This window comes from Neovison vison, chromosome 6 (assembly GCF_020171115.1).
Source record: "Neovison vison isolate M4711 chromosome 6, ASM_NN_V1, whole genome shotgun sequence".
NCBI classification, from domain to species: domain Eukaryota; kingdom Metazoa; phylum Chordata; class Mammalia; order Carnivora; family Mustelidae; genus Neogale; species Neogale vison.
In genome coordinates this window covers 50,390,083-50,406,778 of record NC_058096.1, presented here as the reverse complement: position 1 = coordinate 50,406,778, position 16,696 = coordinate 50,390,083, and the positions used below count along the sequence as shown (strand labels likewise).

The 16,696-nt window shown below is 35.1% G+C and overlaps 1 protein-coding gene across 10 annotated transcripts in view; it reads right to left on the bottom strand.

Moving 5' to 3' along the window:
• Positions 1-16,696, bottom strand: part of ZPLD1 (zona pellucida like domain containing 1) — a 117,800-nt gene that overhangs the window by 16,056 nt on the left and 85,048 nt on the right. For 9 of the 10 annotated variants that reach the window (XM_044251292.1, XM_044251301.1, XM_044251300.1 and 6 more), the window contains 5 exons: positions 15,570-15,790; positions 12,310-12,491; positions 10,941-11,013; positions 6,414-6,511; positions 4,958-5,038 (listed from right to left, as the gene is read on the bottom strand). In XM_044251292.1, coding sequence (XP_044107227.1) covers positions 4,958-5,038; positions 6,414-6,511; positions 10,941-11,013; positions 12,310-12,491; positions 15,570-15,790 — 655 coding nt within the window. Of the gene's footprint in view, positions 1-4,957; positions 5,039-6,413; positions 6,512-10,940; positions 11,014-12,309; positions 12,492-15,569; positions 15,791-16,257; positions 16,325-16,483; positions 16,596-16,696 lie in introns of those variants that run through there. The other variant, XM_044251302.1, reaches the window with a different exon arrangement.

Genomic DNA, 16,696 nt, shown 5'->3' with positions numbered 1-16,696 from the left:
TGAGTAAGTCTCTTATATAAACCTTATATCATATAAAGCTCATAATCACTGAGAAAAATGTCCAGGAATGAAATTGCTAGATTTTAGAATAATTGCAAATTTAGTTTCTTACTTTTATTATATTTTTAAGTACTAAATTTTCCATTTGTTTCTTCTTTATGTCTTCCATTTCTGTTCAGAGACTTCCCTTTCATTGCTAAGGCTTTCTATTTTTCCATTTGTTATAAGCATGTTTGCTATTGTCTGTCAAAACTTTTTATGATGACTGTTTTTAAAATCTTTTTTTAAATAATTCTAAACTCCCTGTCACATTTATTTTTGTCTATTTTCCATTCATTTTGAGATCTTCCTGATTGTTGTTGTGAAAGTGATTTTTACTAAACCTAGGACATTTGGACAAGTATTTTATGAGACTCAGGATCTTATATAAACCTTATATTTTAGCTGGCTTTCTTTGTCAACACTTCATCAGGGAAGGAGAGGCACTGTGTCATTACTGCCAAATAGGAGTAGAAATCCAGACTCCTTCTTGGCCTTTCTTGACCACCAAGGAGTGGGGATCTTGTTAATGCTGGGTAGGGTGGGAGTTTCCACTCCCCATTAGGCACCCAATAATATTTCTCTGACTAGCTGGGGTAAGAGTGGCCAACACCCCAAGGACTATGGTCTTGTTACAGTGGGGTAATACTAAATATCTGACTCTCCACTGGGACTCCTTTGACATTAACCCAATTGGGCATGTAAGGGTATTTCATTATTGCCAGGTGAGAGTAGAAGTACAGAATCCCCACTCAGCTTTCTCTGAAATCATCCCATAAGGGGAGATTGGGATACCTTCTTACAGCCAGACCAAGGAAGGAAATTTGGCCATCCACTCAGTCTTTGTTGGCCTGGGTGGGGATGAAGTCACACTTTATTTTGTGTTGTTAAGCTAGAGTAGTACAATTATTATGTAAGTTTTCTGTTTTACTAAGCTCTCCTTTTCTAGTCTTTTGGCTTGAGAGGGCAAGCTTTATCATCATTCATCCATTCATTCGTTTATATCTGTGCCCACTGATATTTGAGTTAACTTCTATAGCTCTAAGTCTGGGGTATATAAGACAAAAAGAAAACCCAGGGAACTCACCACAATATCATTCATGAGGTCTCAAATTTCCTAGCTTGTTGAGCCCTATCTCCATCTTTTTATATTTATTTTATATATAACATTCCGGGGTTTTGTTGTTGTTGTTGTTGTTGTACTTAGCAAGAAGAATAGGCAAAACTCTATCTACTCAGTCTTCCCAGGAATGATTTCAGGTCACTTATTTTTACTACAAAGAAGAATATCAATTTTTTTCTTTTTCCATACTTGTTTACTTCCCTTCTCTTTCCTTCCTTCTCCTTCCATTCCTTTCCTTGCCCTTGTGTCTTCTCTTCACCCTTGACAATTTTTGCCTTGACTCCTTGTTCTTTCTTTCCTTCTCTTCTTGTCCTCATTTTCCTCTGTTTCAATTCCTTTTTTTTTTTTTTTAAACCTTTTGACCTCCTTCACCCATTTCTCTCACCCCCAAGTCTCCATGTCTGGCAACCACTAATCTGTTTTCTGTATCTATGATACCTATGAAAGCTTGCTTTTTTCCCCCCCGATATGATATCCATTCAAAATTTCTTTATGCATTCATCCATCAATGGACACTTAGACTGTTTCCATGTTTTGACTATTGTAAATAATGCTGCCATGAGCATGAAGGCACCTATATCTTTTTGAGTTAGTGTTTTCATTTTCTTGCATAAGTACCCAATAGTGGAATTTCTGGATCAAATGGTGATTCTATTTTTAGTTTATTGAGGAATCTCCACAGTGTTTTCCATAGGGTCTATACCAATTTACATTCCCACCAGCAGTGCACAAGTATTCTTTTTGTTCCACATCCTCACCAACACTTGTTATTTCTTATCTTTTTGATGTAGTCATTCTAATAGGTGTGAGGTGATAGCTCTATTATAGGACTGATTTGCATTTCCTTGATTATTGAACAGTTTTTCAGGTACCAGTTGGCCATCTCTATATCTATTCATATCTTCTGCCCATTTTTTGATGAGATTGTTTTTTTACTGTTGAGTTATAGGAGTGATTATATATATATATATATATATATATAGAGAGAGAGAGAGAGAGAGAGAGAGAGAGAGAGATTTACTTGAAAGGGAGAAGGTAGGGGAAGATAAAGAGAGAGAATCTCAAGCAGACTCTGCACTGAACACAGTTCAATCTCATAACCTTGTGGGGTTCAATCTCATAACCTGATCATGACCTGAGCTGAAATAGAGAATTAGACACTTAACCAGCTGAGCCAGCCAGGTGTTCCTTTATATATTTTAGTTTAGTTTAGTTTAGTTTAGTTTAGTTTTATTAACATACAATGTATTATTTGCTTCAGGGGTACAGGTCTGTGAATCATCAGTCTTACACAATTCACAGCACTCACCATAACACATACCGTCCTCAATGTCCATAATCCAGCCACCCTCTTTAAATATTTTAGATGTTAGCCCCTTATCAGATATATGTTTTGTAAATATTTTCTCCTATTCTTCTATTCAGAAGATTGTCTTTTCATTTGTTTGATGATTTCCTTTGCTGTGCAGAAGATTTCAGCTTGATATAATCCCATTTGTTTAATTTTGCTTCTGTTGCAAATCTTATCTGTTTCATAGCAAACTTTTCCAATGAGTTTAATTTATCTTTAAATTTTTTTTCTCAGCTATTTTTTTACATTTTTCAGGCAATACATTGGAAAACTATAAGCAGTATCTTCATTGCTTACCATTCACGTTTGAAAGAGTTGGATTTCCCTAGACCTGTCATTTTCTGAAGACTCTTTGGGCAATGTGGAACAGTAATGACCTTCCTCAAAGATTTCCTCAACTCAAGGTTCTCCCGCCTTTGTTTTACAAGGACAGAAAAGTTTCCATTGAATGTGCCATAATTGTGTAGTTGAATTTTCCCTGCCTCTCTGGACCTAAAGATGTTCAAGAGTTCTACTACCAGTTCCATGATCCTCAGCTTCATTCATATGCATCTTCCACCAAGGCCCTTGTCTTCCCAGGTGAATCCTTCACTTTTTAGAATGTGTATTCCCGGCACTTTGAGACCTGCCACTTCTGAGGCTCTGGTCACTCTCTATCCCTTCATTCTTCACATTCTCCAGGGCTGTTGGCTTGTTGGTTTTCAGCCCTGTTCCTAGCAACTCTCACTCAGATTGGTACCCTCTCCTTCTGGGTATGCATCTCTCCTGGCTCTTTCTGAAATTTGCCACCTCTGGGTGGCAAACATTAATTTTTCTTCCCCATTTCTCCTACCACCTCTCCCTACACTGCTTCCTGCAGCAAACCTCCCCCCCTGCACTATTTGCTCTTGATCTTAATTATTTTTTCAACATGAACACATTATTTGGGTATTTCTCAGTTTTCTTTTTCACCTACTTTCATTGACATGGACATTTGAGAAACTCATTTAGTTACTCATTTCACTCTCTGTAGTTCTAATAAGAACACTAAAGAGAATTATCCCTAAACCATAATCATACTAGAAGTCTGATGATCATATTCCAGATTACCATCATGTGAACACTATAGAAATTTTGGAAAGTAAGAAAAAAATGTCAAAACAAAATGATTCACAATCCTACCATGCATAAGTAATCAAGGTCAACCTGTTGATGTATTTCCTTACAGTCTTTTCTATCATATATTATGTAAATGAGGTTCATTGTACATACAATTATATACACTGATTCTTTCACTTCACATTTCAGATCATTTAAATTTTAAAGAATCACATATTTCCAAGGATTAAAAATACCAAGAAGACAGAAAGGAAGAAGATAAAATAGAATCAATTTTTTTTCTGTTTTATAAATAACTTTATATAATTTAGTGCTGTGCAAGCTCCCAAATTACTAGTGTTCCCTAATTCACTTAGCCATTTCCTCATTGGTGAACATCCAGTTTGCCCCCCAAATTTTAGTAGTTTAAGTATAGACCAGAAAATCATAAATATTTTTGAATATGCTTCCAAATTTGTGGATGTAACATCAAAGAATATGGAATGTTTTAAGGTTTTTGATATATACCAACACTTTTTTTTCCCAAAAATGTTTCCCAAATTAACACTTCCAGCAATAGGATATAAGAGTGTCAGTTTGACCTAGCCTCTGACCATCATCTTAACCTTGATTAGCCAACAAAGCATATTTTTTTGGTTTCCCATCATATTATTCCCATCATGTGTCAATAAGTAGCTGTGATCTGAGCCAACCACATTTTATAAGCATGATTAGAAGCCACTGCTTGACTCTCAAGTCTGCTCTCCTGTCAGATAAAAATGCTGAAAGGAAACTTGGATGATTGAATGCTTTTATGATCAATGTCCCCTCTCCCCAAATGTAGATTACATTCACTCTATCATTGTCTATTGGGGAATGAAGTTGAAGTTATTGGCTCTGATAAAAAAGGAGTAGCAGGCTATATCATACTTTCATATTAAATACTGATAAATGAAGAAAAGCATTTTGGGGTCTAAATTATCTAGATCATTACTTTAATTTTACTCTCTCTGACGGATGATGAGACTGTCTAGCTGCAAATAAATAGTACCTCCTACTGCCTTTCTTTGATTGCCAATAATATCCTAACCATGCTTTTTCTAAGACAGTGAAATATTCCCATATGTCCTAAACATGAATAAAATATCTTTGATGGGCCTAACTTACTTGGAATTCTCATTCAGCAATAGCTTTATCAGCATTTTGTCTTGAAAACTCTTCTCAACTTTTATACTTCTGGCTTTGTAAGGACTAAAAGCTCACAATGTAAAACTTTAAATTTAAAAGCTATAGAAGTACCCTACAATTTGTTTATCTAACTTGGAGTTTTCATTTCAATGAGTCTTTGTTATCAATACAAGACTTACCTAAGGAAGAGATCATATCGAATATCATCATTTGGGTTCCCTGATGGTGTTGTGTAGCAATAATCCATTAAGACATTCCATCTACAGAACGAGGTAAACATAATCATGATTCAGAATCTCCTTTTGGGTATTAGTTACTAATCCAAGGGAAGTAAATATTGACGAATATCTTACCCCCACAGGATAAAATTATAGTCTCATTAGTTATTTCAGAGGCTTCTTGTTTTAGAATATTCTCCTAAACTCGAGGTGTTTAAAAATATCCAGCAAATTGCCATCCTACATCAAGTGGGTTTAAGGCTAATATCACACATACACACACAAAAATTGTGTACAAGACAGCTGTTCAAAGTCTGGAGAAACAGAAGCCAAAAGTGAGCTACAGAGATGCTTTTATGTTCACTCTGAACAATAGCCTTTTGTTTCCAGAAGTTACTATCTTTAACAAATGAAAGAAGATATTATAATACCACATACAGCAAGAATTTGGTACATAAATTATACACTGAAAATTATGCCAGAATCAGTGGTGGTGAGAGTGGGAGTCCATGACAGACACTGTTTTAGGTAAAAGAAAACCATGAGGCAAATACACAGCCTTCCTCCACAGGCCATACTGTGCCTAGATTTATACATTATTTCATTCCAACTCTGGTGTTATAAAAATGACTAGTCTATGGGAAGTAAATGCCAATAATTCTTTTTAATTCTTGCATTTGATATAATTTTAAAGAATCATATATATCCAAGAAAAACAATACTAAGAAAGAAAGGGAGAAGGTAAAGAAGAATTAAATTTCCAGAGTACACTGGAGAATACTCTTCAGGATGCCAAGTTTATATAATAATATGTGATTGGATCTTTATAATAATATTGGATTGGATCTTCAGCTTTTGAATTCCCTTTCAATTTTGATCATTCTGGATTGTCTAAAACATGGTCATAAGAAACTCAATCATATGAAACTTGATTGACTTGGGGTTTCTTATGGAGATGTTTCTGAGGATCATATTATATAATTTTGGCCCAGATCATTATGGGGAGAGTTCTTTGTGTTGTTTTTTTTTTTTTTTAAATACATTTGTATTGAATAGTAACATACACATAGAAAAGCGCACAAACCATGCAGTCACAAAATGACTGCATCTGATTCATCATCTTTCAAATGAAAGACTAGAACATTGTGGTATCCCAGAAGATCTGTTCATTCCCTCTTCCAGTAATTCTCCCTCCTTCTTTATGGGAAGACTTCTTATTTTCCAATTGATGACACAAAATAAGTGTCACCCCTTAATCTTTGTAATTTATTATTTCTATTTATTAGCATTCCTAAATGGTGTGGCAATGACAGTATTTTTTAAATTAAAAATGAATGAGCTAACTTTATGATTCATTAGGCTTTATGTGGTGAAAATGTTTTAACCAACAGAAAAAAAGAAAAGAGTTTGAAAATACCTGCCATCCAGATTAGTGGCTTGTACAGCTGCAAATACTTTGGTTTTCAAAGGTAATCCTATACTTGGGATAATTAACTGCTGGCTGTAGGTTGAATCCTAATGATGAAAATAAATGAGCAATTAATCTGTCATTGTCTTCCAAACAGCACATTTGCCACTTAAAACAATGATATCATATAAAAAGGGGGAGAATCAACATAAATATACAGAATCAACCCCAAAAAGATCCAGTTAATCCTTTAGTTTCTCAGCAGAACTGTTCTTAAACCATATCCAAGTAACAAATTCATTTCCATGCATAAATCTTTTTGTTTGCATAGTTTATCATATCTAATAGTTAATGTTCTGTGTATTTAAATTGCATTCAATGGTTGATAATCAGTGGTTAATACTTAATTTGTTTAATAATCAATTGTCAACATAGAGTTTATTTAATTTAATACTTAATTTATTTAAATTACATTACTGGCTAATACTCAGTTTCTTTAAATTACATCTACTTTAGTTTAAGCCCTTTCCCATTAGGGTTTTGGTCTTTATGCTCTTGATAATGTGTCACTTGCCCAAAATCAGTTATCTGGCAATTTGAAAATACCAAAATGTTTTTGAAAACCTAAAAAGAGACCAACATGTCCTGTAAGTTGCCAAAATGCATGCCACGGAGTTCCTTCACCTAATTCCTTGGCAGTTACTTAGAGAAGGGTGTCTCAGGATTTCACTTCTACCTTTCTACCATTATTTTATAAAAAATTTCAAGAGCTTATTTATATTACTCCCCAATTTACAGTATTAAAGTAATAGGTTAGAAATTAAGAAGTGACAGTTTTAATGACAAAAATTGTAGGATGCAAAAAAGAACAAGAAGAAAAGAAGAGAACTTCTAAAAATGTAAGCTGTCAAATCATTTAGCATGCAAGCAAATTGTTTCCTCCAAATTTAGTAACCCTGAAGACAATGATATTTTGCGGCAAAGGAAAAATGTTAATGTTCATTATGAAATTTCAAAGACATCAAGCAAAGGCAAAATACAGAGCATATTCTGTCCAAGAAGGACAGGAAGAAAGCAACATATTTTGAATTTTTGAAAATATAAATTTTTAAAATTATGGTTTGGACACTTTACTTTCGAAAAAGTTGCACTTGTATGGAACATTTCATTCCCAAATAAAATCATATAAATGAGGGATTATATGCTGTACTTATTTTCTCTATTTTTGTGATAAATGATAATAGCTCCTCCAACCATTTCTAATAGGTAGTATTTTTATTTACTTTCCGGCTCTCCCTTTGCAAACTTCTCCAAGTATTCCATACTTCATTAAGTATACAGATCTGATTTTTGCATCAACAGGATATTAGCAGGGGCCAGAAGAATGTTTGCTTATTTACAAATATCATACTGCTAAGTCATTTGCAAATGGTGGGACTCAGCAGTGGTTTAACCATGAATCATCACATTTTTTCCTCCTAAAGTTGCTTCTAAGGGTATTTTTTTCCTCCTTTGTTTTTATAATTGCTTTTTTATTCCTGTTAGTATAATATTGTCCCTAAAATCAATTATATTTATTTTATATTTTTTCTTCAACTATTAAGAAACATTCATAGTTAATGTAGTACTATTTCAGATTTACTCTTTCTGTATTTTCTCAGAAGACACTAATATTTAGGTACAATTCAAATGCACAAAGTCATCTTCACTTTCCATTTCCACAGTGGAGAAAACCTATATATTAATATTACACATAAATAAGGCCACAGTTCAACTTGAAATAATCCACATATATGGAAATTGCATAGTCAATAAAAGTTATCTTTTTTTATAAATAAAATTTTCCTAAGTATATTTACTTACTTCCATAATACTTAAACAATTGCATGAAACCAGACTAGGCACAACTTTTCGTTTCCAAAGAATGAGAATAGTAGGTATATAACTCTTCATGCTTTCAATAACTTTTCATAACCCATTGCTATGGGTTAAAAATCAAAAACTCTGCATGTAAAATAGGAGGATATGGCCACTAATGGTTATAAAATGATACTCGTTTTGAAATGCTATAATGAAATTACATATGGATAGCTAAATGTTAGTGTTCCAAATAATAAGTATGATTTTGGGTCTATTAGTGAAAGGAAATCAATTTTTTTCTGGTGTAAATTACTAGGTTTTTGTCCTTGTTATTACAGTACAACTGACTATATTCCCTAGACTTTGCTTTTCACCTTTGTGACTTATTTATTTTAAAGCTGGAAGCTTGCATAAATTACTAGTTTGGTAATATCCTGTATCATGACAAAATATTTCATCCATGCCATGTTAAAAAAGTAGTTTAGAGCCGTGAAACTCTTCTGTGTGATACAGTAATGATGGATACAAGTCATCAGCATTTGTCAAAATCTACAAAATATTCATGAAGTGTGAAACCAAATATAAGCTATGGACTTCAGTTAATATATCAATATGAGCTCATTAATTGTAATGAATAGACCCCAAAATTCAAGGTGTAAGTAATAGAGGAAATTGTGTATAAGCACAGGAGGTCTGTGGGATCTCTGTATTTTCAGATCAATTTTTCTGTACACCTAAAACTGCTCTAAAAATTGTTAATTAAAAAAATACTTTGTGCAGAAATGGCCAAATTTCATTATATAATTATTTAGTAAGTAACTTTTAAAATTCAATTTAATTTTCTAATTCAACCATTAATGGCAACTTTATTGCAAACTGGTTAAAAATGAGATGCATTTATTCTGTTTTCTGAATTCTATTTTTTAAAAGATTTTATTTATTTGAGAGAGAGCAAGAGCAAGTGAGAACAAGGTGGGGAGGGGAGGTAGGGAATGTGAAGAGGGAGAAGCAGGCTCCCTGCTCAGAGCCGGCAAGGTAGCATCATGCCCTGAGCCAAAAGCAGATGCTTAACCAACTGAGCCACTCAGGCATTCCCTGAATTACATTTTTAGAATCTGTTCCCATCAGGGCTTTCAGGATGTTGAGTCTTGTGAAATAAAAAGCATGACACATCCAAAAAAAAAAAAAAAAAGTGGGATGTGTTTTGACACTATCTGTTTTTAGTCTGATATCAAACAATTGGTTACCTTTTTACCACAGAATTTAAATCTTAAGGTTATCACCAAATTATAGGCATTCATTTAGCATCTTAATTTAGCATTAAGATTCTAGAAAGTTTTGAAGGATTATATCTAGTTAGCAACAGGAGATTACTATTTCTAATGATAAAGAAAAGACCCTCACAGCAAAGCTCTCCCCAAATCCACACTTCTAAATTTTTATTTTCTGCTTTACCAGTAAGAGAATAGTTTAATTTCACAAAAAATAGTAGCGTCATTAAATACCATCTGGGTAAATTTTTTTACTTTTTTTAGGATCAGGAAGTTTCATCTTTGTTTCACTTAAATATAACAAGTAATACTGAATCCAAACCAGTCACCTCAATTCTACCCCAGGAAGCTTATACATATAAATCAACAGAGAGGAATTTTCCAGTTTAAAAAATATTGCTCAAAACAGAAATAAATATCTGGCCATATTGGGAATGAATATTGGCACATATTTGCTGAGTATTGTGGAACCAAGTAACTTGGCAGTTTCTCCTTGCAGAGGGAAGTTGGGAAATGACAGAAAGGCAATCTTCATTCCAACACATTTTAATTTGTTGTTTAGAACTCGGTGGTGTCAGACTACAAACTTATAAACATGATTTTTTTAAATGCCTTTGGAAAATGTCCTACTACAATATTTATAGCTCATTATATTCAAAGTATAAAGCACTGACTTTTAAATCAGTTGCATGAATTATAACTCAGTGCCATGATGACATGAATAATAATGTAAAAATCAGATTCATAATTTACAAAAATGTTGGTTGATAGATTGAAAAATTGATATTTAAATCAGGCATTTAAAATGTATGAATAAAAATTTTTAATCAACATGAAAATATCATTTGGGGGATTAATGTTAGAGTTATAAATAGAAATCCATGTATTTTTCACGTTTTGCTGCCACTGTCTATATTTACATGACGAGTTTAGACAATACTATGTAGTCAACCCAAGTTATTTCAAATGTGACAGAATTGTCATCAGCCAAATCCCACACTGAAAATATTAACACATTCATCACCAGGAAAAATATCATTTGGATTTTTCCTATCTTTTTATCATAATAATACTACTTTCAAAATCTTGACCCTGACCACGGCTACATACACAGGCACACAAATTAAATACATACATATAAATATAGATAGACACTTGGAGTGACTATGTAAAATCACATTTACAAAATAAAATCGAAGTCATTTATCAACTTTTAGAAAGTAATGCAGTTTTTAGTATACCTTTATCACTAAGCTATACAAAAACTCTAGTAAAGATGAATAAATGTTACCAAAGTAAAACAGGGTTAATGTGGCTTTTGTAGATTTTGATATAAAACCCATCCGCATAAATGGCTGCTCAGAACAGTGAGAGGGAACATAACATCCTTCACCCATCAACTTACATTATAAAGGAGCAGGTTCAAAGTGCTGACAAACGTACCATTGTTCTCTCTCACAGAAATAGCAGCTGAGGACCTAAAATGGATTTAGAGAAAGGAAAGCACTGATGAGTTTTTAAATTAAAAGTTTCAGTTATACATTAATGTTGGATTTAAGGCACTCAAACTCTTGAGTAAGCGTGACATACTTTTAACTAGGCCTGGAGTAGGTACACTATTTAAATCACTGAATAGATAAATAATCAAAAAGCCAGAGAGACCAAATATAGACAGACTGTTCTTTATGATCTTTTTATTTACAAAGGCATCTTTGCATTTTGCATTGCATATATGGGACTTTTTAAAGAAAAATGTCATTCCCATATAACTTGAATCTGATACAATCACATTTTCATCAATTCCCAGAGAAGTTTCATGAGATCAGGGATTTTGTTTTACTTTGTTCACTGCTAGAACACTGCATGGCACATGGTAGAAGTGTAATAAATATTTATTGAATGAATGAATGACTTTCCAGGCGCACTGCAGCTTGGGAATGTGTTTACTGGGGAAGAACAAGGGAGCAGATTAAGTCCATGACACTCTAACGACTCACTTCCCTCTACACCTGTATCCTTTTGACTCAAAGCCTTTCTTTTCTTGCTTTTCCAAGTCTTGCTTTTCACCAAGTTATTTGTCATCATTGTGCCACTAAAACCAGCTGTGATCATTTTTTTTAAATGAAAGAGAATGTGGCCTCCACACTCCCTCATGACCAAGATTAAACAATCACTATACCTTTGTGAAAGCAAACGCTAGATCTGAGGAGAGAAGGTTTTCACTCAATTACCCCATTTTGTCAAAGTTTTGACAAATCTGACAAATCCAGGGGGCTATGCAGGATTGTGAACATAACCTTGTCTTGGAGTATGTGCTTTGGGAAAAATGAATGAATGCATGACTATAAGTAAAAGGCTATGCGCTCCATCCACCTCTGAAGCCCTTTGGCTCTGAGTGATATCACCTCTCTTTGGGAGCCATCGGCACCTGTGCAGCTGACACCCCAGCAAGGGCGTGCAGTCCCACATTCTGAGACAGGAGAGTCCAACAGTGAGAGCTTATGGCAGAGACTGAAGCCAAGCAGGACCCAACATGCAGTAACTGTTCTACGCCCCGGAAACAGGACAGTCCTCTGGAACTGCATCAGCATCCAGAGTTCTTAGCTGCTTGGATGATTCTGAAGGGCATGAGGAGAACCCCCAGGCAGACACCTGGCCAGTTTGAACCAGTTTTAATTTGGGGAAAAATAGATATATTTGATCTGTTGATATGGGTCATAGCAAGGTCCGATAGGTAGGTAGAATGTGAAAACAAGGATAGAATGTGAACTTACGAGGCAAGCTGGGTATTATTAACCAGGTACTCCAGTGGGTAACTACAACTAAATTTGTACAGAAGCCCAGGTAGATAGCTGATGATTGTTGGTGGGTCTGGAGTATCAATGTATCCCGAAATATTTCCTATTTGGACTGAAGTTGCATTTCCATAAGCACTGACTCCTGGAATTGTGGATACCTATTAAAACAGTAGATCAAGTTTAATGATTAAATAGCTATATATAAATCTAGGCATTTCATTTGCAAAATAAAACACTAGATCAGATCATTCCTAGGGTCTGTTTCAACTACAACATGCCATGGTTTTGAGATTATATACACAAAATGCTATTTATAAGTGATTATATATGTCTTTTAACTAAAGGAAACTCCATATTCACCAAAGACACTTTATTCATATTTCACAAATAAGAAAGGAGAGAGATTACATGTTCAGAGGGCTACAGCAAGTAATTCGAAAATGTTCATGAGTAAGGTCCAAATTCTGTGGCCTGCCTTAAAAAATCCCTGTTAATCTGATGTTGTTTACCATTTTGGTTTCATGTCTCCAGACTTAAACTCTTGGCTAATAATGCCCCAGCCAGTGGAACACTTGGGTGGTTCAGTCAGTTAAGCATCTGCCTTGGGCTCAGGTCATGATCCCATGGTCCCAGGATCAAATTCCCCAGTGGGCTTCTTTGTCAGTGGGAAGTCTGCTTCTCCCTCTGCCTGCAACAACCCCTGTTTATGCTCTCTCTCTGACAAATAAATAAAATCTTTAAAAATAGTAGTAATATAAATAACACCCTAGCCGCACATGTTCCCTCTGCCTTCTTCTTCCCCACTTCACCATGATGTATCCTGCTTCTCCCCTAGATCTCATCTTCCCTAGGAAAGCTCCCTATCTCCATCACAGGAGCAGCCACTGTGCATGAACTGGCAGTCCCCTTCACCGAATCAGAACCCTTCGTGGGTAGGGAGTCCTCTTAGTCTTATTTGCCTTTGCATGGTCAGCACCACACAGTGACACCAGCATCTTGGGGCCCCAAAGATGAATTCTGAACAAATGAAGTAAGGTCACAAATTTTCTGAGGGTCAATCTGTGGGCCTTCATCTGTAGTACATACATGGAGACTCTCATCTCTTTCTAGGGCAATCATTCATAGATGGGTTTCAGGGGGATCATGAACTCCCAGAAGTTATATTAAAATATTGTCCATATGCATATTTTCCTGGGACTGATTAGCTTTCATTGGATTCTTCAATCTCACTAAAATGTAAGAACCACCATTTTAGGAATAATCAATAATGTTCTTGACTTTTGTAACACCGTAGAGAAATACTGCTTCTCCCAGTATGTCAAAGACAGTATGACACTCATGAATACTTGTAGCAGATATTATGGAAACTTGTTAATACTTACTTTTCAACAATAGAATAAACCTTATGCATGAACTTAGAAGTTCATGGACAAAGCCAAGGCAATCATCAAGCTGATTCATGAACAGAGCCAGAATCGTTATAAATGAAAACTTTTTAAATTCTAATTCAGTGATGTAATGGTCTACTTAATTTTTCCCATGTAGGATTGTCGTTGGAACAGATTCCAAAGCTGGTGACATCCAGGGCAAAAATGAAAAAATAAGCAAATCTTCCCCTCCTCTCACACCTTCCTGACTGGCTAACTGAACATACCAATTCTGTGAAAACAAACCAAACAAAACACATACACACATACGTAGTAATTTTTATACCCAAGTTATTCAGCTTTAAAAAAAGGAAAATAGCACATGCGTGTACCAACGTGCACACACACACGTTCACACACACACACGCACACACAAACACACACCCAGATGATTTGCCTGGAATTTCTCCTGAACTATTTTCTTGGCAGCTTGGCAAGACTTAAATCCAGAGAAGAAAGCAGCCCGAAGGAGAGACCCCTCCTTCGGGTGGGAGGAGGGAGACCTTGGCTCTCCATGTGGGCTCCTCCCTCCACAAGGAAACACAGACATGTAATAATCAGCCTGCGTCACTCTCTCTCGGGTCCATCTCATAACCTCTCTGTGCACAACTCAGAGAGATGAATAAATGTTTTTAATAAAAAGAGTCAACAATACTCACAGTGCAGGCTTGAAAACGGTTATGGGCACGATATTCTAACTGGCCTCCGAGAGAAGATGAGGAAGGAGATCAAAGAAATCCCTTTCCCGTCTCCCATCTCCTATCAGGTCTTAGAAAACCTGCCTTAGAGAAATTAAGCCTTCCCCTTTAATCCCAAACAATAATTTATGAAGAGGAAAAGCCAGTTTCTCCTCATACACTGGGCTAAGTGGTCATGTCACTGTATCTCCTTTTTGTCTGTGCTAGGATTTACCAATAAGATTATATTTAAACAAGTGAAATGAAAAATAATATTCAATGAATTTCAGTGCAACACCCCTCAAATCACAACATTTATACTTCGATTAATTTTAATTTCTGGGAAAATCAATTCCTCACTCAATTTCTTTTCTTTTTCCTTTCCTTTTCTTTCTTTCTTTCTATTTATTTATGTATTTATTGGTGTTCAATGCAAGTACAAATAAATGAATAGCATAGACTAGTGGTTCTCATTCAGGGTGGGAATATTTGAAGCAGTATTTTGATTTTTACAATGACTAGAGAGATTTCTTTTTTTGAACAATATACTGGGATTTCATGAGTAAGATTGGATATGAAAAACATTTGGAAATTCAAAGGACAGTCCCACATGATGAAAACTATCCCACTGAAAATGCTGACAGTCCTCTTCCACTCAATACTGCTGTAGATCGTCCCATGGTAAACATGGACCTAGAAGATTCTGAGTTTCCCATTCTGTATTTCATCTTTTTTTCTGAATAAGGTCACTAGAAGCAAGGGGCCAAGAGACTCATTGCCAAACTCACCAGAAAAAAACGGTTTTTGTATAAAATAGTTCCATAAAAAATCATGAAAAGCATAGCTAATGATAAAATGTAGGGAAATCTTCATCAATGTCACTCACACAAAAAATGTTGTTTAGAACATCATAGCTGATCTCACACCCCTCAACTCTCACCAACAATAAACAGAACCATTACTGGGAAATAAAATTGTACGTCTGAAGCCTCAGCAGGCAAAGGAAGTGATTTGTTTAGTTTTATTGGAAATTTTTTCTTGAAAGATAGATTGGGCTTCTGATTATTTCATGAAATGGGGAGACTTTTTGTCGTGACCCCAAACCTAGCACATAATTTCACACTCGTCTTACCACTAAGTTGTTTCCACAGCCCTCCAAGGTGCTAAGATTGATGATGAAAATGACGACTGCAGGAAAGGTGTTGTTATTGATGAAGCCCCTGCAGTGGGAGTCCCCATGCCTTCCATTCAGGGCCAGATCAGTTTCAGAATAACCCGAGAAAAGTACAGTGCAAAAATTAATCTTCATTGTAATGGTTTGCACCCCACAGTAGACATTGATGTCTCTTTCAGCTGAAATAAAAATATATAAAAAGTAAACATTAGTCACAAAAGCACAGTACAGGGTACAAGAATAACTTTAACCTCCTCTAATGTATTTACTCATCCCTTCAGTCTGTTTAACTGATTCCTATAGTTGAATATACCATAATCCAATATGAAAGTTAAAAAAAGTAGCCAAGAAGAATAGTCTTAGATATAGTAATTTAGGAGTTAGAAAATACCTCTGTTGCTTTGTGTCTGGTATAGAGTGGATGTGCATTAAATGTCAGTTGAGCATTACAGAATGATTAGAGAATCGAGTGGAAAAAAATCAAGTTACAGAGAAAATTCAGAGCTAGAGTAACTGAATTATTCAGATAGCCTGTCCAGAGTAGTGAGATTCACTACAAATGATGCATCTTTCCAAGAGTAAGGAAGGAGAAGTTAAAATCCATTGTAAGCCATATTGCTGAGTGTTTGGGTGTTTTGTAACCCACCTTATCCAGGATGGAGAAACAAGCTGTCCGTCAGAATCCCATTTTATTTTGCCTGTATTAAATTACTCTAGAGAGAAAGGAATGAGAACAAATGTGCTGATACTACAAAGAAAAAAAAATGCATACCCTGCTCTAAGAAAATTTTGCCAATGACTATGCCAAAATAAAAGGAATGAACTAGATGTGGAAATTTAAAACACAATTATCACAGTTTCCATGACTATACCATGAGTTATCAGTGATGGGATCCACTCTAGGTTTACAGAGGTGAGCATAGGCACACACACAAGCTTTTCATATCTCTATCTAGTTATATTTCTTCATATGATGAAGAAAATATATGTAGCAAATGGAGAGGTGGGTTGGGAGGCAATTCCCCAGTACCAGAAGCTTCTATATTTATTGTTTTTGGTAACTGTTTTAAGTTGAATCATGTCCC